Source organism: Melanerpes formicivorus, unplaced genomic scaffold, assembly GCF_026170545.1.
Source record: "Melanerpes formicivorus ecotype bairdi unplaced genomic scaffold, bMelFor1.0.p_v2 SCAF_80, whole genome shotgun sequence".
Lineage (NCBI taxonomy): Eukaryota > Metazoa > Chordata > Aves > Piciformes > Picidae > Melanerpes > Melanerpes formicivorus.
In genome coordinates, this window is record NW_027142432.1 from 2,631,390 (window position 1) to 2,653,141 (window position 21,752).

At 50.9% G+C, this 21,752-nt stretch overlaps 2 protein-coding genes across 2 annotated transcripts in view; both read left to right on the forward strand.

The window, feature by feature from the left end:
- Positions 1–210: 210 nt before the first annotated feature.
- Positions 211–21,752, forward strand: part of LOC137454448 (zinc finger protein 585A-like) — a 301,011-nt gene continuing 279,469 nt past the window's right edge. The window contains exon 1 of the mRNA XM_068164487.1: positions 211–1,319. Coding sequence (XP_068020588.1) covers positions 211–1,319 — 1,109 coding nt within the window. The remainder of the gene's footprint in view (positions 1,320–21,752) is intronic.
- LOC137454347 (olfactory receptor 14A16-like) lies at positions 14,434–15,366 on the forward strand. The gene has a single exon (XM_068164396.1). The coding sequence runs from the start codon at positions 14,434–14,436 to the stop codon at positions 15,364–15,366; it is 933 nt and encodes a 310-aa protein (XP_068020497.1).

Here is a 21,752-nt window from a genome sequence, read left to right on the forward strand (position 1 = left end):
AGGAACCTGGGGTCTCAGCACAGGTGTTAGAGGTCTGAGCCCACACTGTGGCAGAAACTGAAGGTTTGAGGTCCCCTCTGTATTCTCTCCTCCAGCTGGGTGTTGGGAGTCAGGGAGTGTCATGACCCAGTCAGGATCTGAGGGTTTGAGGTCCTGGGCTCAGGTGCTTCCATCTTCCTTATTGTAGAGCTGACCCTTCCCTCCCACAGTATGGCCTCACAGAAGGATCCAGGCAAGAGTTGGGAGGAGAAGCAGCACCCAGATATCAAGTTGGAGAAGCCAATATGCAGTCCCAAGGTTGAGGAGGATGAGGAGGAAATAGAGGACAAGATGAAGGATGATGCTGAGAATGACAACTATGTACAGGAGGATAATGATGATGATGAAGGTGAGCAGGATGAGGGGGAGGAATGTATGCAGGAGAATGAAGCCAGACCAGGTCCCTCCGTGTCACCGAAACAGCTGAATCAGTGCCTTGAGTGTAGGCAGAGCTTCCCAGGTGTCTCAGAGCCAGAGAAGCTCCACTGCCCACAACCTGGCACCCGGCCCTTCGTTTGTGGTGGCTGTGGCAAGAGGTTCCGCTGGAACTCTGAGCTCATCCGGCACCGCCGCACCCACACTGGAGAGAAACCGTTCACCTGTGCTGACTGCGGCCAGAGCTTTACCCAGCGCGACCATCTCACTCGGCACTGCCTCACCCACACTGGAGAGAAGCCCTTCCCTTGCGACAGCTGTGGCAAGCGGTTCAGGCAGCTCTCTACTCTTAGGCGACACCACCTCACCCACACCAGTGAGAAGGCTTTCACCTGCAGGGACTGCAGCAAAAGCTTCAAACAGAGCTCCACTCTCACCATTCATCGCCGCATCCACACTGGCGAGCATCTGTTCCCCTGTGCTGAGTGCGGCAAGAGATTCACCACGAGTACTGCATTAATCCAGCACCAACTCATCCATAATGGTGTGACACTGTACAGCTGTACCGACTGCGGCAAGAGCTTCACCAAGAAGGGAGATCTCACAGAGCACCGTGGTGTGCACACTGGCGATAAGTCATTCAGCTGTGCTGCGTGCGGCCAGGCCTTCAGGCATAGGAGCACTCTCATTCGCCACCACCGCACCCACACCGGTGAGAAACCTTTCACCTGTGCTAACTGTGGGAAGAGCTTCAGCCAGAGGAGCGCACTCATTGCTCACCGCCGCACCCACACTGGTGAGAAGCCTTTCACTTGTGCTGATTGTGGTGAGAGCTTCAGCGAGAAGCGATCCCTCAACAAGCACCGCTGCACCCACACCAGAGAGCAGCCTTCACTGGAGGGGAGGCATAAATCCACATAGAATCTATTGGGTAATCGCGGCCCCTCTGAGAGGGCCTGTCCAGCACCAAAATCATCCCTTTTTCCTTTGCATTTCTCAGGGACTTGGGACACCAGCAGAAACAAACACCTCCTGCCCTTCTGAACACCAATTATTGCTAAAGAGAACAATTACAGTACTGAGTCAGTACAGCTGGAGCGCCCAGTGGAGATGGGCAGGGCTTTGCCAGGGTCTGTCTGGTTCTTCCCCAATGCTTTGTGTCTCCCTGGGGTAAGAAATCCTCTGTCCATTGACCAATTGTCTCAATAAAACCCAAAAGCTACCCAAATCCTGTCTGTTTGCTTTTATTTCAGATATCCCTGCCTCACTGCCCAAATTTTGGGGGCATTTGCCCCCAAGGGATGGGGTGGAGCTGTGTGCCCAGTTCAGGGAGGGGAAAATGAGGTTCTCAGAGGAGTCTTGAGGGGCATCTCAGAGGCATTCTTCAGGGGCTTTCAGGTGATCTTAGGTGTTTGGGATTTGGATGGTCCTGGGACTGACTTTTGAGATCTTTGGAGGGTGTAGGGGGAAGCTGATGGAGGTCTTTGGAAGAACTCTGAAAGCTTCTGTTGGCTTTCCACTCTGGGGCTGGACCAGGTTGAAGAGCTGAGAAGAGGTTAAGCTGCCTGTCTCCCCAAAACAGAAGTGAGGGAAAAATAACACACACAGGAACCAAAAAACCCTCTGGGTTGAGATAAGGACTTGAGATAAGATCAAAAGAGTTGAATCCAAAGGAGATCCCATAATGCACACTGACCTGAGGCTGTTTGCAGAAAGAAGCACAGCAGTGAGCTGCAGCAGCCAGGAGTTCAATTCCTGCAGCCCTCCCGCTCAGCAAAGAGCCAGCACCTGAGAGCCAGAACCCAACAACAGCAACCAGAACAGGAAGCCTCTCATGTTGCCATCTGAACTTCAGACCCTGTAGTACTTTGCTCCAGCCAGCGCTGTCCCTGTGAAGGTGGCATGAGGCAGGATGGAGTAATGGCAGCAAATTTCCAGCTTAACCTTTGATATTCCCAAGCCCTCATTCTGTGCCACCTGCACCATGCCCAGCAGCGATCAGCAGCACACCTCAGGCACTGTCCATTCTCACTCCACAGGAGGTCGCTTTGCAGTACCCAGAGGGCTGCTCACTGCAGGTGCTCTGCAGCTCCACTCTGCTCCAGCACAGTCTGGATCAGTCCATGCCCCGTCCAAATGCTGCAAATGCTGGGGCTGTGTTTCTAGCTCTGGGGCAGTTTGAGTCCAGTGACTCCTTCCATGCCTCCAAGTGAAAGCAAACTGTGGCTTGCATCCCAGTACTCAGCTTCCAACACATCCAGGTGTGGGGATCCCCCTGTCACACCAGAAACACAGATGGGTTCCACCCCTCATGGTTTGATGGTGTCAGAGCACTCTGGGCACCTGTTTCTACTAAAGCTTTGTCCTCTCATGGGTTCAAGTTGCCAGGCCTTTAGTTCTGTGTGGTGCAACAAACCAATTTGTCTCTCCCCTCCATCTGGTTGGAGGCCGAGGCCCTCTAAGTGCCGGATGCTGCTCTTTGGCCAAAACAACCCCATGCAGTGCTACAGGTTGGGGTCAGCGTGGCTGGAGAGCAGCCAGACAGAAAGCATCCTTCTTGGTACTGGTTGATAGTAGGCTGAACATAAGCCAGCAGTGCACCTAGGTGTCCAAGAAGGCCAATGGCATCCTGGCCTGCATCAGGAACAGTGTGGCCAGCAGGAGCAGGGAGGTCATTCTGCACATGTTCACTGCACTGGTTAGGCCACACCTTGATTACTGTGTCCAGTCCTGGGCCCCTCAGTTTAGGAAGAATGTTGACTTGCTGGAAGGTGTCCAGAGAAGGACAGCAAAGCTGGGGAGGGTTTTGGAGTACAGGTCCTATGAGGAGAGGCTGGGAGTTCTGATTTTGCTTAGCCTGGAGAAGAGGAGACTCAGGGGAGACCTTATTGCTCTCTACAACTACCTGAAGGGAGGTTGTAAACAGGAGGAGGCTGGTCTCTTCTCTCAGGTAACCAGCACCAGAACAAGAGGACACAGTCTCAAGCTGCACAGGGGAGCCTTAGACTGGATATTAGGAAGAAGTTCTTCATGGAGAGAGTGATTGCACATTGGAATGTGCTGCCTGGGGAGGTGGTGGAGTTGCCGTCATTGGGGGTGTTTAGGAAGAGACTTGATAGGTTGCTTGGTGCCATGGCTTAGTTGATTAGATGGTGTTGGATGATGGGTTGGATGTGATGATCTTGAAGGTCTCTTCCAACCTGGTTTATTCTATTCTATTCTAAGTGGACAGAACAAAGGGGTTGGTGTCTGAGAGAAAAGAAGTGCAGGGAATAAAAGGGTTGGTGCCTGAGCAAAAAGAAGGGCAGAGGAAAAAAGGGTTGGTGCCTGAGAATAAAGAAGCACAGGAAGCACTAGAAAAAAAAGATTTGGTGCCCAAGAATAAAGCCCAGAGAATAAAAGGGCTGGTGCCTGAGAGAAAAGGGGAGCAGAGAAGAAAGAAGTGCACAGAATAACAGGGTTGGTGCCCAAGAAGAAGCAAGCACAGGGAATAAATGGGTTGGTGCCTGAGAAAAAAGAAGAGCAGAAGAAAAATGTCTTGGTGCCCAAGAGATAGAAAGTGAAGAGAAAAAAAGGTTGATGCCTGAGAAAAAAAGAAATGAAGAAAATAAATGTTCAGTGCCCGAGAAGAAAGAAGCACAGAGAATAAATGGGTTGGTGACTGAGAAAAGAGAAGTGCAGGGAATAAAACTGTGAGTGCCTGAGGAAAAAGGAGCAGGGAATAAAAGAGCTGGTGCCCAAGAAGTAAGAAGTACAGAGAAAAAAAGGAATGGTGCACAAGAAAAAAGAAGTACAGAGAAAAATGTGTTGGTGCTGAAAGAAAACAAGAGCGGAGAATAAAATTTCTTATGCTCAAGAAATAAGAAGCACAGAGCAAAAAAGGGTCTGTGCACAAAAATAAGACTCTCAGAGAGAAAAAGGGTTGGTGCCCGAGAAAAAGCAGCACAGGGAAAAAGGGTTAGTGCATGATGAAAAAGAAGCATAGAGGAAAAAAGGGTTGGTGTCCACAAAAAAAGAAGTGCAGAGAATTATAGGGTCAGTGCCCAAGAAAAGAGAAGTACAGGGAAAAAAGGCTTGGTGTCCAAGAAAAAAGAAGTGCAGAGAAACAAAGCATTGCTGCATGAGAAAAAAGAAGCATAGAGGAAAAAAATTATTGGTGCCTGAGAAAAAAAGGAGCAGAGAATAAAATAGTTTGTGCCTGACAAATAAGAAGCTCAGACAAAAAGCGTTGGTGGCCAAGAGAAAAGAAGCGCAGGGAAAAATAGGGTTGGTGCCTGAAAGAAAAGAAGTGCAGAGAAAAATGTGATGGTACGTGAAAGAAACCAAGGGCAGAGAACAATATTGTTGGTGCCCAAGAAATAAGAAGCGCAGGGAATAAAAGTGTTGGTGCCCAAGGAAAAAGAAGTGCGGAGAAAAAATGTGTTTGTGCCCAAGAGACAAAAAGTGAAGAGAAATAAAGGGTTGGTGCCCGAGTGAGAAGTGCAGAGGAAAAAAGGGTTGGTGCCTGAGGAAACAGAAGTACAGAGGAAGAAACGGTTGGTGCCCGAGGGAAAAGAAGGGCAGAGGACAAAAGGTTTGGTGCCCAAGAAAAAAGAAGCACAGAGAAAAAATTGTTGCTGCCTGAGAAGAAAGAAGTGCAGGGAATAAAAGGGTTGGTGCCTGAGAGAAAAGAAGCCCAAAGAAAAAAAATGGTTGGTGCACAAAGGAAAAAGAAGCTCAGAGAAAAAATGTGTTGGTGCCTGAGAGAAAAGAGGAGCAGAGTAGAAAAGGGTCTGTGCCCAAGAAAAAAGAAGTGCAGAGAAGAAAAGGGTTGGCATCCGAGAAAAAAGAAGTGCTGAGGAAATAAGTGTTGGTGCTGGAGGAAAAAAAAAGGGAAGGGGGAAAAAAGGGTTGGTGCCCTAGAGAAAAGAAGTGTAGAGATAAAAATGATTGGTGGCCAAGAAAAAAGAAGCACAGAGGAGAAAAGGCTGGTGCCCAAGGGAAAAGAAGTGCAGAGGGAAAAAGGTTGGTACTAGAGCAAAAAGAAGATGAGAGGAACAAAGGATTGGTGCCCGAGAACAAAGCAGCACAGAAGATAAAGGTTGGTACCCAGAAGAAAAGAAGCACAGAGTAAAACCAGGGTGGCTCCCAAAAAAAACCAACATCAGAGAAACAAAGGGTTGGTGCCCGAGGAAAAAGAAGGCCAGAGGAAAGAAGGGTTGGTGCCCAAGAAAAAGAAGCATAGAGAAAAAAGTGTTGGTGCCTGAGAAAAAAGAAGTGCAGGGAATTAAAGGGTAGGTGCCCAGAAAAAAAGCAGCATGGAGGAAAAAAGGGTTGGTGGCTGAGCAAAAAGAAACAGAAAGAATAGAAATAATGGATGCCTGAGAAAAAAGAAGTGCAGGGAATAAAGGGGTTGGTGCCAGAGAGAAAGGAGGCACAGAGGAAAAAGGGTTGCTGCCTGAGAAAAAAGATAGTAGAGGAAAAAATGTTTGGTTTGTGAGAAAAAAGAAGCACAGAGAACAAAACGGTTGGTGCCCAAGAGAATAGAAGCACAGGGAATAAAAGGGTTGGTGAACGAGAAAAAGAGAGCGCAGAGAATAAAAGGGTTGGTGCCTGAAAGAAAAGAAGAGCAGAGGGAAAAATGGTTGGTGCCCAAGAAAAAAGAAGCACAGAGGAAAAAATGGTTGGTGCAGACTTTGCTCTCTTTCCTGCTGCTTCCACACTCTGCAAAGGACTGGTTCTGTATCTCATAATTGTTTTTCCTTTTCCTCTCCTTCTCCCATCCATCCTTGTTCCTTACCCTTCTGAACCCTGCCTGTCACTGTTACATAAATATATATATATATATATATATATACTGTTTAAAGAAAAGTCCTTTGCCTCTTTACTTCCAAGCTGAACCCAAATTATTTCTTGGTGGATTTGCTCTCTCTGTTGGGGAAGGGGATTCTCAGCCTTGGCCCCATCTGAGCTTTTAAGCCCCAGTTAAGGCTCAAACCACCACAATGCCTTAATGACAGGCATGCCAGTAGAGAATGACCAATTGAGATGTGACACCTGTGCCTGCTGATAGACCAGAGAACCTTGCTGTGCAACGTAATAAATGTCTTTGCCTGCTTACATCCTGTCCTGGAAGCATTGCTCGAGGTAATTAAAACATCTAAACTATTACAAATGGTGACCCCGAACGTTTGCCTCGACCAACTATTCATTATGACTCTCACTTGCACCATCAAGAAGACATTTCGCTTTTAAGGACTGTGGAGATGCTCCTGTTTGTCAGTGCCACTAATGGTGGCTATTGGATTAGTCTCTGTGAGATTAATCTGTCTGCCTTTATGCCGGCGACGTTCCCTGATTCGCCGGACGTTATGGATGTGCTATACGTCTAAGATAAGGCAAGGTACACCTGATAACGAGTAGTTAATTATATTGGAGATTATAGGCATGCTATATGTCTAAGATAAGGTGAAGTACATCTGATAATGAGTAGTTAATTATATTGGAGATTATAGACATGCTATATGTCTAAGATAAGGCAAAGTACATCTGATAGTGAGTAGTTAATTATATTGGAGATTATAGACGTGCTCTATGTCTACGATAAGGCGAGGTACATCTGATAATGAGTAGTTAATTATATTGGAGATTATAGGCATGCTATATGTCTAAGATAAGGCGAGGTACACCCGATAACGAGTAGTTAATTATATTGGAGATTATAGACGTGCTCTATATCTACGATAAGGTGAGGCACGCCAGAGATAAAGGTGCAAGGGACACTGAAGCAAAAAGAAGAAAAAAGGGTTGGTGCCCTAGAAGAGAAGCAGCTCTGCAGTGACAGAGTTGAGCAGTCAGGGAAATTGGGTGGTTGGAGCCTCCCCAGGGGTTGGTGCCTCCTTTTGATGAATACATAACAGGTAATCAAATAACAAAAGAGTAGAAATCAATACTGGGAGTCATTATGCATATCTTGACAAAAAGAGCAACAATGTGTGATGAAAGGACAGGGGAGCAGGGAGAGATGGCTATGTTCAGGGCAACAAAAGTAAGCAAAATTGCTAAGTCTTCCTTTACAATGTGGAGATTAGTTAAATATTCTTTAGACCAACTAGCAGAAGATCCTAAGGCAACTTCAGCAGTGATTAACAGCACTTCACCAGAACAGAACTCTTCTTTGACATCTACACGCCCCCTCCCCCTCCCCCACCGTGGCCACTAAGCCTGCCTGCACCCCTGGAGCTGCAGTCGACAGTGTCTCTCCAACAAAAACAGCATCCTGTCGCTAGGCTCCCCTGCTGCAACTCTCAAAAGTTCTCCAACGTGTTTTGATTCTGGACAGAAGGGACATCCTAGGTTAAAAGATCAGAACTCAGTTTTGGGATGATGGCTAAGAAAGAAAGATCAGAAAAATCAAGGCAATGCCTAACTTCGAGAAGAAAATGAGAAATACTGATTGCCAGATACTTTTGTGTGCTTTAAGAAATGCTGCTCTAAGTGGTGTGCTAACAGCCTTACACACCAACACCCAGCGGTATGGACCGGAGAAGAAGCAATGGTGTCCACTCTAAGCATCTCAAATTTCAGGCTCAAAACCAGCAACAATTCAGCTCAAATCTCTGATATCACCACCCACTGAAATATTCCTGCCTTCCAGGAAAACTACACTTCTGCGGGAAGCTGTAAAATAAAAAGGCAGCTGCTGGGAATTCAGCGGAGTTCTCCCACCACCACCATCCCCTTCCTTCCCCTTCCCCTTCCCCCCTCCTTCTGTGGCTGTGCTGCCTTTGCTGAGCCGTTCAGCTCTTACTGGCCAGGGCAGGTCATCTATTGAGTGGTACAGGCTCTTGATGGCATTGAGGATCCGGGACCAGAGAGTGTGTGTTCCATTGAGTTTGGCTAACTCTTTGTCCACGCTGGCATTGTGAGTCAGAGAGCCTAAAAGATTCACCTCCCTCCTATCCAGGTCCATTGTGTCCACCCCCTCATCCCAGCATCTCAGGAATAGACTAGACTAGACTAGACTAGACCAGACTAGACTAGACCAGGTTGGAAGAGACCTTCAAGATCATCATGTCCAACCTATCATCCAACACCACCTAATCAAATAAACCATGCAACCAAGCACCCTATCAAGTCTCCTTCTGAACACCTCCAGTGATGGTGACTCCACCACCTCCTCAGGTAGCCCATTCCAATGGGCAATCACTCTCTCTGTAAAATTTTCTCCTAATCTCCAGCCTAAACCTCCCCTGGTGCAGCCTGAGACTGTGTCCTCTTGTTCTGGTGTGTTTGCCTGGGAGAAGAGACCAACCTGTGCCTGTCTACAACCTCCCTTAAGGTAGTTGTAGAGAGCAATAAGGTCACCCCTGAGTCTCCTCTTCTCCAGACTAAGCAACCCCAGGGCCCAGCTCAGTATTGGCTCACCCTCTTTTCCTGCATAATCCAGATGAGTTTGGAGTCCTTTGGTTAGACCAGGATCAGACAGTGAATACTCTGATGCAGACCAGGAATAGAGGGTCCCTGCCCTTAGGCAGGAGGAGGAAAGGGATGGCAGTGTGCTGTGTAGGTTCGATGGCCTGGCTCATCAAAGCCACAGGAACAGAAGGTGTTGGCAGACACAGGGGCACAGTGCACATTGATGCCATCAGGGCACAAAGGCACTGGATCCATCTGGATTTCTGGAGTGACAGGAGGCTGCCAGCAGCTGTCTGTACTAGGAGCTGACATGAGCCTAAGAGGGATTAAGTGAGAAAAACATCCCATTGTGCCTGGCCCAGAGGCCCCTTGCATTCTTAGTGCAGAACACCTCAAGAGAGGCTACTTCAAGGACCCAAAGGGCTCTCAATGGGCTTTTGGTGTGGCCATGGTGAATACAAAGAAGATCAGAGAGCTGTCTGCCCTGCCAGCCTTGCAGAGAATCCCTTCCTTGTGGGACTACTGCAGGTGGAAGAAGAACAGCTGCCAGGTGCTACCAGGACTGTGCACTGGGAGCAATATCACACAAACCAAGACTCTCTGGCTCCTATTCATGAACTGATTCACCAGCTGGAGATCCAGGGAGTGACCAGCAAGTCACATTTGCCTTTCAACTGTCCCAGCTGGGCAGTGCAGAAACCTGACAGAGAGTGGAGATTAATGGTGGACTACTGAGGCCCAAATGAGGTGACACCACCACTGAATGCTGCTGTGCCAGACATGCTGGAGCTCCAGGATGAGCTGGAGTCAAAGGCAGCCGAGAGGTTCTCTATAATCAACATTGCCAATGCTGCCTTCTCAATTCCATTGGCAGCAGAGTGCAGGCCACAATTTGTTGTCACCTGGAGGGGTGTGCAATACACCTGGAATCGACTGCCCCAGAGGTGGAAGTAGAGCTCCACCATTTGTCATGGACCAATCCAGACTGCACTGAGAAGGCTGATGTCCCTGAACTTCTCCAGCACATCCATGACATCATTGTGTGGGGCCACAAGGCAGAAGAAGTGTTGGAGAAGGGAGAAAAAAATATTCAGATACTTCTAAGGCTGAATTTGCCATAAAGAAAAGCAAGGTCAAAGAACCTGCACAGGAAATTCAGTTCTTGGCAAGAAAATGGCAGGCTGGATGCTGTCATGTACCTATGGACATGGTCAACTGGATAGCAACCACATTGCCACCATCCAACAAGAAGGAGACACAGTCTGTCCTAGGCCTTGTGGGGCTCTGCAGAGTGCATGTCCCAGGCTGCAGTCAGCTTGTGAGCCCTCTCTATCGAGTGACCTGAAAGTAGAATCATTGTGAGTGGAGCAGTGAGCAACAAGGCTTTGAGCAGATCAAAGAGGAGGGAGCTGTGCAGTGGCACTTGGGCCTATCTGAATGGCACCAGTGGTGCAAAATATCCTCTACACTGCAGCCAGGGAGCATGGAGCACTTGGAGTCTCTGGCAGAAGACATCAGGTGAAACCTGAGGTCAGCCACTGGGGTTTTGGAGTAGGAATAAGGGGTGGAGATTGTACTGGGTTTGGGCTGAGCTGGAGTTAATTCTCTTCTGAGCATCCTGCTAGTGCTGTGTTTTGCAGGACTGAGGCTGGATGTTGGTAACACAGCAGAGTTTTGGCTGCTGCTCAGCTGAGCACTCAGACTGTGCTTTTCCAACATTTCCCTGCCCCAAGGGTATCCTGGGCTGGGGGAGGAGGCAAGATCTTGGGAGGGTACACAGCCAGGCCAGCTGACTCAAAGTGGCCAAAGGCGTGCTCCATGCCAAGGGTGGTCAGCTCAGCTATAATTGCAAAGTGGGAAGGAGATTGGTCCTTGGAGTTTGTCCTCCAGAAGAACCACTCTGCACAGAGCCCTGCTGCCTGAGACCAACACCCCTGTGCTGCTGGTCTGTAGAGATTCACTTTTCCCTCTGCTTCACCCTATGTGGTCTATTGCTTGTGCCTATCATTAGTGTTAAATTGCTTCTATCATACACTGCCTTTTGTTATCTTTCCCTTCTCCCCTGTCCATCTAAGAAAAGGAGTGATAGAATGGCTTTGGTGGGCATTAAGCCCCCAGACAGGTCCAAACCGTCACACTTGCCCAGTCAGAAAGGCATCACAGGGTCTGGGAGGAACCATTCCCAATGCCCTGGGATGAAGCAAACCCTGCACAGAGTGAAGAAGGCGAACTGCAGCTGGGCTGTGGCAGGAGGAGTGAGGCCACCCAGGCACAGGAGTTGTCCTCCCTCAGTCTCAGCATTGCTGTGGCCACATCTGGATGCTTGGTGTCTGGGTGTTGGCCTCTGCAGTCTGATGGAGAAGGGAGGAACTGGAGAGACTACAGAGGAGATCTGACAGGATGGGGGTTGGCATCTCTGTGGAGAGGCCGAGGGACCTGGGCTGCTTCAGCCTGCTGAATGGAGGCTCAGGGCACTGCCAGAGCAGTGTGCACATGTCTCAAGGGTGGTTCCAGAGAGGCTGGAGCTCTTCTGGAGAGTGAAGACACACCAAAACCTTCACAAAGTGCAGCTTGGAAGGTTCAGAGTGGAGATGAGGACAAAGAAATATCCCTCAAAGGGCAGAGCTCCTATGCATGAGGCCATCCAGAGGTGTCAGGAAATGGCAGGGAGAGCTGAGACAGCTCAGGGAAGGGATGGAAATGGCAGGGGGAGAGCTGGGTGGGGAAGCAAGAGTGGTGTCAGCAGCCTAAAGGGAAAGAGCTGCAGGCATGGGACAGTGTAGGACAAGCTGCAGTGTGGATGCCCAAGGGCTCTGGCAAGGCTGAGAGGACCAACAGGAACAAGGCCTTTGTGCCCTTGGGTCTGACAGTTGCCTCTGCCACCAAGGCCTGTGAGGAGAAACTTTGCTTTGAGATTTTGAGGTTCTTCTATTCCAAGGTCAGTGGCCAGGGCTTGGCCTTTCTGCTTCCTAGACCAAAGGCAAGTTTTTCTGCCCTGGACTTTGCCTTTGTGTCCCTGCAATCCTGGCCTCTAACAAGCTGCTCTAACGAGTCCCTGGGGAGCCTTTGTCAGTAACAAGCCTCAGTGAGGCCTATCAGTGCTTCAAGGTACTTTGGAGTTTGCTTCTGCCTTGGGCTTCTTGAGAGGCTTCTTGGCAGTACCTTGTCAGAGTCTCCTGGCAGTACCTGAGGATGATGTAATCAGCCCCAAATACTCCATGGGGCTCATTAAATACTGCTGAACCTCTAATTATTGTCAAGATTTATGCATATAATTGGAGAGGTTATTATTACACAAAGCTTCTGATAAAAATGATTTCACAGGGTGAATCAGAGCCCTGATTTTTTGTTTGCAATCAAACCACAGCAAAACCTGACAAGGTCCTACCCTGCTCACTGCTCATCCTCACTCCCCACTGCCCCCAGCAGAGCCATGAGCCACAGTTGAGGGACAGGATCTGCCTTGCCAGGGGCTTGGGGTCAGGGCTTGGCCCTTTGGATCAGTGGAACCCCTCCAGGTTTATTCAGCAGCAGAGCCACCTTCAGCTGCTTGTCCTGACCTGTCAGCACTGCCTCAGTTCTATGCTCTCACCACAGCCTGGAGATGCTTCAGTGCCTCCAGTGATGTTTCCCTTGCATCCACTCTCTTCTTCTGCCCTAACCAGACCCTGGGGACCCTTTCCCAGTATGCTTCACTGGGACCCATTAACAGTAGAAGAAACTTCAGAGTTTGAATCCAACTTTGAATTCTGGTGAGGTTTCTTCAGCTTCTCAGGCTCTGAGGTTCATGGACTTGGCACCAAGGCCACCAGAGGGATCCTTTAAATGCCTTGGGGTGGTTCTGTTGTGCTGAGCCAGGCCAGGCTCCTGGGCTGGAAGGTGCTGCTGGCAAGCAGGCAGAGCTGTAGAGACAGTTCTGGCCAGGAGCAGCACCTCTGCACAGCATAGCAAGGCTGAGGACTCTGCCAGAGGATCTCAGGGAGATGAGGAAGGAAGGCAGAGAAAGCTTTGAGGTAGCCAGGACTGGGAGTATGCTGAGAGCTCACTAGAGAAGTCACTGCAGTCACAGACATGGTGAGGTGTGGGTGCCGGGTGGTTCAAGTGCAGTTCTGGGAGGCATCTCCTAAAGCTGGCACAGCCACAGCTGATGCTGGCTGTGGGGAGAAGCTGTGGGTGGCAGGAGCCACCCCTGGCAGTGCAGAGCAGGGTGGGGCAGGGTCCTTCTGCTCTGGAGAGGCTGCTGTGTGGGTCAGGGCTGCTCACAGATGCAGCTCAGCATTCCAAAGGGATGTTTCAAGGACAAGGTCCAAGCAGGGTCTGCTCTAAAGAGAGAAGAGTTCCCGAGTCTGTGTTTGCAGTTTCCTGTTCTGTGGACAAGGGAAAGTGGGGAGTGAAAGAGAGGAAGCAAAGGTCCATTCAAGTTGTAAAAAGTCCTTGAAACTGGGGAGGTGTATCTTGGAGTGGTCAGGAAGTCTGCTGGGAGCCTCCTAAATTGCCTTCAGCCACTCCTCTGCCCGTGAACAGCAACAGCAGCACCCTGGCTGGACTCATCAGGATGACTCTGGTCAGTGCCCTGCAAACAGGCAGGTTTCTGTAGGTGAGTGCAGAGGGGCTGGGAAGGGCTCTGTGAGCAGGGCAAATCCATCAGCCAGCACACTCCTGCCAGGGTGAGAACCTCCAGGCAGCAGGGATCTGATCAGGAGAGGAAACTGAACCCAACAATGTTGTGGGAGGGAGCATTCAGACATCTTCATCTGATCCCCTCCAGGCCAGAACCTGCCTCTGAGCAAGGCCCCTGGCCTCCTCTTCCCCCCAGAAAAGCCTCAGGGTCATGGGCTCCAAGGTGTGAAGCACCTCCTCTGCAGCCAGAGCTCCAGCAGAGGCAGAGGAAATGCCATTGGGTGTTGCAATGAGCCCTGAGTGTGCTGGGCTGGAAGTGTGGTGCTGAGACCTTGAGAGAGGCTGAGACACTGAGTGGTCTGTGGGGGATCCCTCTGCTCCCAGCAGTGTCTGGTGGCTTTTCAGGGGGACAGGGGAGTGTGATCACCTCCAGCTCAGCAGGGCACAAGCCCAGAGAAGTGGGGAAGTGGCAGCAGGGCCAGAGCAGCTCCCCTCACTCTGCTCTGAGCCACAGGCAGCTGCTTGTCTTGCAGGGTTCTGCTCTCTCTGTTCCCCCTGAGGGCAGCAGAAATGCTGTGTGTGAGAGCTTTTGACAGCCATGAACACTCTGGGGGTGAGATGTGGGCAGCTGGAGTACAAAAGCCTAAAACATTCAGGAACTGCCTTTTTCTACCCTCTCTCCTTAGCTCTGGGAGATGCTGAGAAGCCTTTCTGCTTTGGATCTCCTTCCTCTGAAAGTGGACACCAGACCTTGCTGCTGCCTCCACCATTCCCCTGCTGCAGAGCAGGACTGACTCAGCAGCAGGAAGCAGGAAGAGTCTCTGCTCTGCCCTGCATGCTCAGTCAGCACAAAAGAGTCCAGCAACAGAGCTGGAGGGAGGTCTCCTCAAAAAGAAAACTTAAGTCTGTGTATCAGGGGCTGAGAAATGGCTTTGGTTGTGCTCCATTGACTTGTGACTGCCTTTGCCTTTTGGCTACTGCACTGTCCACAAAGGACAGCAGATGGCCAACAGCAGCTCCATCACCCACTTCCTCCTCCTGCCATTCTCAGGCACAAGGCAGCTGCAGCTCCTGCACTTCTGCCTCTTCCTGGCCATCTACCTGGCTGCCCTGCTGGGCAATGGCCTCATCATCACCACCATAGCCTGGGACCACCACCTCCACACCCCCATGTACTTCTTCCTCCTCAACCTTGCCCTCCTTGACCTGGGTGCCATCTCCACCACAGTTCCCAAATCCATGGACAATTCTCTGAGGGATACCAGTGACATCTCCTCTGCAGGATGTGTTGCTCAGGTCTTTCTGTTTGCCTTTTTCATTTCAGCAGAGTATTTTCTCCTCACCACCATGTCCTACGATCGCTACGTTGCCATCTGCAGACCCCTGCACTATGAGACCCTCCTGGGCAGCAGAGTTTGTCTCCACCTGGCAGCAGCTGCCTGGGCCTGTGGGGTTCTCTATGCTCTGCTGCACACAGCCAATACATTTTCCCTGCCCCTCTGCCAGGGCAATGCTCTGGAGCAGTTCTTCTGTGAAATCCCCCAGATCCTCAAGCTCTCCTGCTCCACATCCTACCTCAGGGAACTTTGGCTTCTTGTAGCCAGTGCCTGTTTATTCTTTGTCTGTTTTGTGTTCATTGTGGTGTCCTATGTGCAGATCTTCAGGGCAGTGCTGAGGATCCCCTCTCAGCAGGGACGCCACAAAGCCTTTGCCACCTGCCTCCCTCACCTGGCTGTGGTCTCCCTCTTTCTCAGCACTGGGTCCACTGCCTACCTGAAGCCCTTCTCCATCTCCTCCCCATCCCTGGACCTGGTGGTGTCAGTTCTGTACTCAGTGGTGCCTCCAGCAGTGAACCCTCTCATCTACAGCCTGAGGAACCAGGACCTCAAGGCTGCCCTGAGCCAACTGGTCACTAGATGCTTTCAGAAGCAATAAACTCTTTGTCTTCTCCTGCAAGCAGTTCTGATGTCACTCAGTGCAGGTCCAGCCTGGCTTGCTCGAGTTCTGGCTGCTGCTGGTGGTGTTCCCCTTGTGAGAATGTTGTTGCCACACAAATGTCTTTCTTCAGACCATTTCTGGTTCAGTGTTGTCCTGTCTGGTGTGATCCAGAGGCTGCAGGACATGAGGACCTGTGCTCACAGGTTTTTCAACAATAAAGGACCCTGCAGGGAGTTGTTTCTCCTAGTTCCTTCCTCCAAGGCTTCTGTGGAGCTGTTGGGCAGTGTCTGTGTGCAGAGGTGGAGGGGCAGAGTTCCAGCACAGCAGCAGTGCCAGGGAACCCCAGAGCTTGGACTTTCCTGGGCTGCTCTTCCTTCTCTTCCACTCTCCCCTGCTGAGCCTCTGTGCTGGGGCAAGGCCTGAGTGCTCTGGCAGCTTGGGCACTGTGCTGCTGGGTGGCAGTGCTGGGACTGCAGGCAGGGACAGGCCATGGCTGCTTGTTTTACAGAGCTGTGCTCCAGAGCAGCACTGCCATCAGAACAGGAGGTCTCCTCATGCCTTCATACCCCAACCCCCTCCCATCACAGACTGCACCTACTCAGAGTCCAATCTGGATACCCTGTCCCCATTCCAGTATAGACTCAGTCCAAACATGGTTCCTCTAACCCCACCCAGTACAGATGTGACTTCATCCCAGTACAAACTGGATCCTACTGTCTGCTAGCACTGCAGCCTGGGTCCCATCCAAGCACAGAATATCCCCTGGCTTCCTTCCCAGTACTATCTTCATCCATCCCAATACAAACTGCACACCTTCATGCCCTCCCAGTACAGTCTGGACCCTGTTCCAGTACAGGCTGCATTCCCTGACCACATTCTGGGGCATTCTGTTCCCTGCACAGCACAATTTGGGATCCTTGTATCCCTTCCCAGTACAGAGCTGGTCACATCTCAGTACAAACTGCATCTCCTGAACCCCTCCCAGCTCAGATGTGCTCTTATCCCAGGACAAATTGCATCATTTTGCCATCTCCCATACAGTTTCCTGTGCCCCTACAAAGTGCATCCCTTGGACCCCTTCCCAGGCCCAGCTGCACCCAGCACAGCACAAAGTGGATATCCTGATGCCAGTGCAGCTGTGGCCCGATCCTGGTACAAATGGGATCCCATTGCCATCTCCCAGCACAGTCTGAGTCTCATCCCAGTACAAAGTGCATCTCCTGAAACTCTGATTCCATCCCAGGACTGACTAGGACCCATCCCTCCAAACTGATCCCCTGATGCCATCTCAGTTCAGACTGAGGCCCCCTCCAGGTACAAACTGAACCTCTCTGACCTCTCTCAGTACAGACTGGGCCCTGTCCAACTACAAACTTGTGCCCTGATCCCATCCCAGAAATTGGAGAGAGAGGATCCTTCTACGTTATTCTTGGGGGTGCTGGTGGGGGAGAAGTTTGACAGGAGCAGGCAGTATGAGCTTGCAGCACAGAAGGCCAAGGGCAGCCCAGGGTGCATTCAAAGCATCAATGACAGAGATGGACGGGGGGATCCTGGCACTCCTCTGCTCTGGTGAGACCTGGAGTACTGCATCCAGCTCTGAAGATTCAGTATAGGAAGGACATGGAGCTGATGGAGGGGGTTCAGAGGAGGGCCAGGAAAATGATCAGGGGGTTGAAGCAGCCCTGCTATGAGGACAGGCTGAGGGAGCTGGGTTTGTTCAGCCTGGAAAAGAGAAGACAGCAGGGAGACCTAATCACCTTCCAGTACCTGAAGACTACTGGATGGAGAGAGACTGTTTGCAAAGGCCTGCAGGGACAGGACTGGGGGCAATGGCTTCAAACTAGAGCAGAGCAGATTTAGATTGGATGTGAGGAGCAAGTTCTGAACCATGAGGGTGGTGGAACACTGGAACAGGTTGCCCAGGGAGGTGGTTGAGGCTCCATCCTTGCAGATATTCAAGGTGAGGCTCAGGAGGGCTCTGGGCAACCTGATCGAGTTGAGGATGTCCCTGATGACTGCACAGGGGTTGGGTAGATGACCTTTGGAGGTCCCTTCCAAAACAGACCATTCTATGATTCTTGTGATTCTATGATCCCAGTAGAGATTTGGCCTCAGTAAAGTAAAACTGGATCCCCTCACCCCCTCCCAGTGCCACCTGAATCCCTCCAAGTGCAAAATGGATGCTTGGAACCCCTCCAAGGACAGACTGACCTCCCTCCCAGTACAGAAGGCATCCACAGGCCTCCTCTCAGCACACACTGTGCTCTCTCCCAGCACAAACTGGACCCACAGTATCACCAAGGTTGGAGGAGACCTCAAAGATCATCGAGTCCAGACCCATCCCAGTTCCCTCTGCACCCTCTTCTTGTAGAAATCAGATCTCATGGTCCCCTCCCAGTCGAGACTCAGCCATGTGCCAACACAAACTGCTTTGCTTTTCTCCCTCCCAGTTCAGACTTGGCTCTCTCCCACAACTAATTTGCTCCCCTGTCCCAGTCCCAGTACAGACTGGGCTCCCTCCCAGTACTAACAGGAGCTCCTGTTGCCTCCTAGTGAAGTCTTGGACACCTCCCTGTAAAAGCTGACCCCATGGCCTCTCCCAGTAACACTGGGCCTTGTCCCAGTACACTCTGAAAGCCTAATCCTGTCCCAGTACAGCCTAGGCCCTTCCTGTTGAAGCTGGAGCCCTGCCATTTGGGGGTCCCCAGGTCAGGAGAGACAGAGATCTGCTGAAGAGAGTCCAACAGAGGCTAGGAGGATGAGGAAGGGACTTGAACATCTATGCTACCAAACCACTATCCATTATTGGCCTGGACTCCTGGCTCACTGCGGAGGTCCCAGGGTATTGGAGAGCAGCAAATGTGACACCCAGCTCCAAGAAAGGAAGAAAGGAGGATCCAGGAAACTATAGAGCTGGCAGTGTGAGCTTGGTAGCAGGGCAGGGCATGGAGCAGAGCATCTCCAGCACCATTACATGACCTGGAGAGGACAAGCAGGGGATCAGGCCCAGTCAGCATGGGTTTAGGAAGGGCAGGTCCTGCCTGACCCACCTGATCTCCTTCTCTGACAGGATGAGTGACTGTTGGATGAGGGAAAGGCTGTGAGTATTGTCTCCCTAGACTTTCCAAAAGCCTTTGGCACTGCTCCCCACAGAATTCTCCTGGGCAAAGTGGCTGCTCCTGGCTTGGATGAGCAATGCTCTGCTGGATACAGCCCTGGCTGGGTGAAAGGGCCCAAAGAGTGGTGCTCAGTGGAGTTCAGTCCAGCTGGTGGCAGGTCACAAGTGTTGTTCCTCAGGGCTCAGTGTTGGGACCACTTCTGCTTAACATCTTTATTGATGACCTTGATGAAGACACAGAGTGAGCAGCAGTGAGTCAGCAGATGACACCAAGTTAGGTGGCAGAGTTGATCTGCATGAGGGTAGGGAGGCTCTGCAGAGGGACATGGGTAGATTTGATCCATGGCCAACGTTCCCAGGAAGAGCTTCAAGATGGCCAAGTGCCAGGTCCTGCACTTGGTTCACAACAACCCCAAGCAATGCTCCAGGGGCAGTGTGTCTGGAGAGCTGTCTGCCAGAAAGGGACCTGGAGGTTCTGATGGACAAGCATCTGAATAGGAGCCATCAGTGTGCCCAGGTGGCCAAGAAAGCCAAAGACATCCTGGCTGGGATCAGAAATGCTGTGTCCAGCAGGAGCAGGGAGGTGACTGTCCCCTGGGACTCAGCTCTGGGGAGGCCACACCTTGAGTGCTGTGTCCAGTTTTGGGCGCCTCCATCCAAGAGAGATGTGGAGGTTCTGGAGCCAGGGCAGAGGAGGGCAAGAAGCTGGGGAAGGGCCTGGAGAATAAATCTGATGAAGAGCAACAGGTGAGCTGGTTGAAGTCAAAGCTCAGGGCACTACAGATGCAGTGTGCACCTGCTTGAAATCTGGGGATGATGCAGCTCCTGGTGGTTGTGTGAAGGGAAGAAAACTTCCATAGTGTGCAAATTTTAGGGTTCAGAGTGGAGGTGTCCTGGTTTGAGGCCAGGCAGATCCTCTTTTGCTCCTGAGAGCACACAGGAGGTGAGGATAAAGAAAAGTCACTCAAAGGGGATCCTTGTGATCCAAGAGGCCCTGGCTCTGTGTTTCAAGAAGTGGCCATGGAGAGTAGAGACAGAGCAGGGAGGGTACAGAAATGTCATGGTGACAGCTGCTAGGAAAGCAAGATGGGTGTCAAGAGTATGAAGGGAATGAGCTGCAGGCATGGGAAAGTGTAGCACCACCTGCAAGGCTGAAAGCTCAACAGGACTGAGGTCTTTCTCCTCCTGTCTATGGCAGTTGGCTCTGTCTCCAGGGCCAGGGAGGTGAAACTTTAGCTTGAGCCTCTCTGCATCTGACTGCCCAGGCTCTGTGGTCAGGGCTTGGCCTTTCTGCTGCAGAAACCAAACCCAGTGTGGGGGGCAGAGTGGGACAACATGAGTTGGGGATGACAATGGGCACTGGCAAGGCTGGAAGTCATCAGGAGAACCCAAGGCTTTGCCTTCTTGGCTATGGCAATCATCCACCACCACCAAGGGATGTGAGACTTCCTAAGGCACCAGGGGGTCCTCAGGGCTTCCTTAAACACCCCCAGGAAGGCTGGGGACTGTCATCCTCTTGTCCTTCACTCAGCATCACAAACCCCACACCCCACACCTGAGGAGCCCTGACCCATACATGAGGGACAGGATCTGCCTGCCCAGGCACTGTGGCCAGGTTTTGGCCTTTCTGCTCCATAAACCAAACCCAGAGTTTGCTCTCCTGCACTTTGCCTTTGTCTGCTGCAATCATGGACTCCACTGAGCTGCTCTAAGGAGCCCTTGGGAGGCTTTGTTGGTAATGCCCCTCAGTGGGGCCAATCAGTGCTTCAAGGCACTTTGTGTTTTCCTTCTGACTTCTGAAGAAGTTTCTTCAGTCTTCTCTCAGTACCTGAGGTTCCTGCAATGAGTCCCAAGTGCCCTAAGGAGATGTTTGTGTCTCTGTAATCTTCTTCAGGATTTCAAAGTGCACCTCACAAAGCTCAATTTTTTTTATGCCAAAGATAAAATATTTTACTCCCTTTCAGTTCAGAGCAGAGATGATAATTCCCCAAGTGACACTGACCCAGGCTGTCTCAGCAGGACATCTGTACTTGCAGGAACATCTGTCCTTCAGGGCTGACATTGAGTGAACAACTTTGCTCCTCACCCTCCCCAACCTCCCCATTGCTGTTACTGCCCACCTGGGGCTTACAAGGTGATTCAGCAGAATGTGTTCTAGTCCAAGAGCCTCTGAATGACAGAGTGGATAAGGACAAGGCTGACCCTGACTGACTGCAAAGGATCCTGAATTCAAATCTATTTCTATGGCTGTGCCTGGAGAGAAGCACAAAACACACAGACAGAGGGACAGAGCTGGATGGGTTCAATGCAGGATAGATACCTTGCCCCTGGTGACAGCAAAGGTGTCTGTCCAAAGACACAGAGAGGTGGAGAGGAGGCTGGAAGAGGGTGCCCTGTATTTCAGTTTCCTTCTGCTGGAGCTCAGGGCAAACACTCACAAAGCTTTGGCACTCTTAGGGCGCAAGAACTGAGCCTGGAGAAGTCTGACTTGGTGCTGGCCCTTGCTGCAGGTTGTGCCTGAGAGATGTCTGAGTGCGGGAGATGCTGGACACAGCTGCTGTGATCCAGGAGAGCTCCAAGGCTCTGGCTTTAGGGTCACTGTTTTGAGAGGTGGAGATCATTGACTTACTGTGGCAATGCCAGTGACGAGCAGTGTGAGCAATCTGGCAGTGTAGGCCTGGAGGTTGACATGGTGGTAGGCCACGCTCAGCATAAGTGCAGAGCCAGCTAGCAGTGTAGCAAAATACTGCTGTGCCTGCAGCATGTAACTAAAACAGGACACTGGTAGATATAAACACAGAAAGTTATCTTGGGACAGCAGGATGTGCACCTGCATCAACCACCTCACGTATCATTAGTAGTTGGACCAATAATCTATAATAGTGCGATGTGTGGTCACTCGTGTGAACCAATGAAGCTATGTCAACAATGCTGTCTGAGTTTATACAGGTTGTAGATGTTCCCTTGATAGACACTTTTCCTTCTTCTTTGCTTTACTTTACTGTGCTATACTCTCTATGCTCGCACTATAGTCCTACAGTACTGGAACAATAAAGGAACAGTACTCGATCATATTGGTCATCTGTGTTGACTCCATTCTCTGTCGCCGACATCTGGCGCCCAAACTCTTGATGGGATCATCGGACTACGATGCTGCTCGACTCAGCGTAAAAGGTTCGCTCCATGTGGTATGGAAAGCCGGTCAAACCAGCACTGCCCCGGTGCTGACAAAATAAGCAGCACGCGCTCAGAAAAGGAAGCGAAT

Coding starts and splice junctions, on each gene's coding strand:
- LOC137454347 (XM_068164396.1), top strand. CDS start 14,434: ATGGCCAACAGCAGCTCCATCACCCACTTCCTCCTCCTGCCATTCTCA.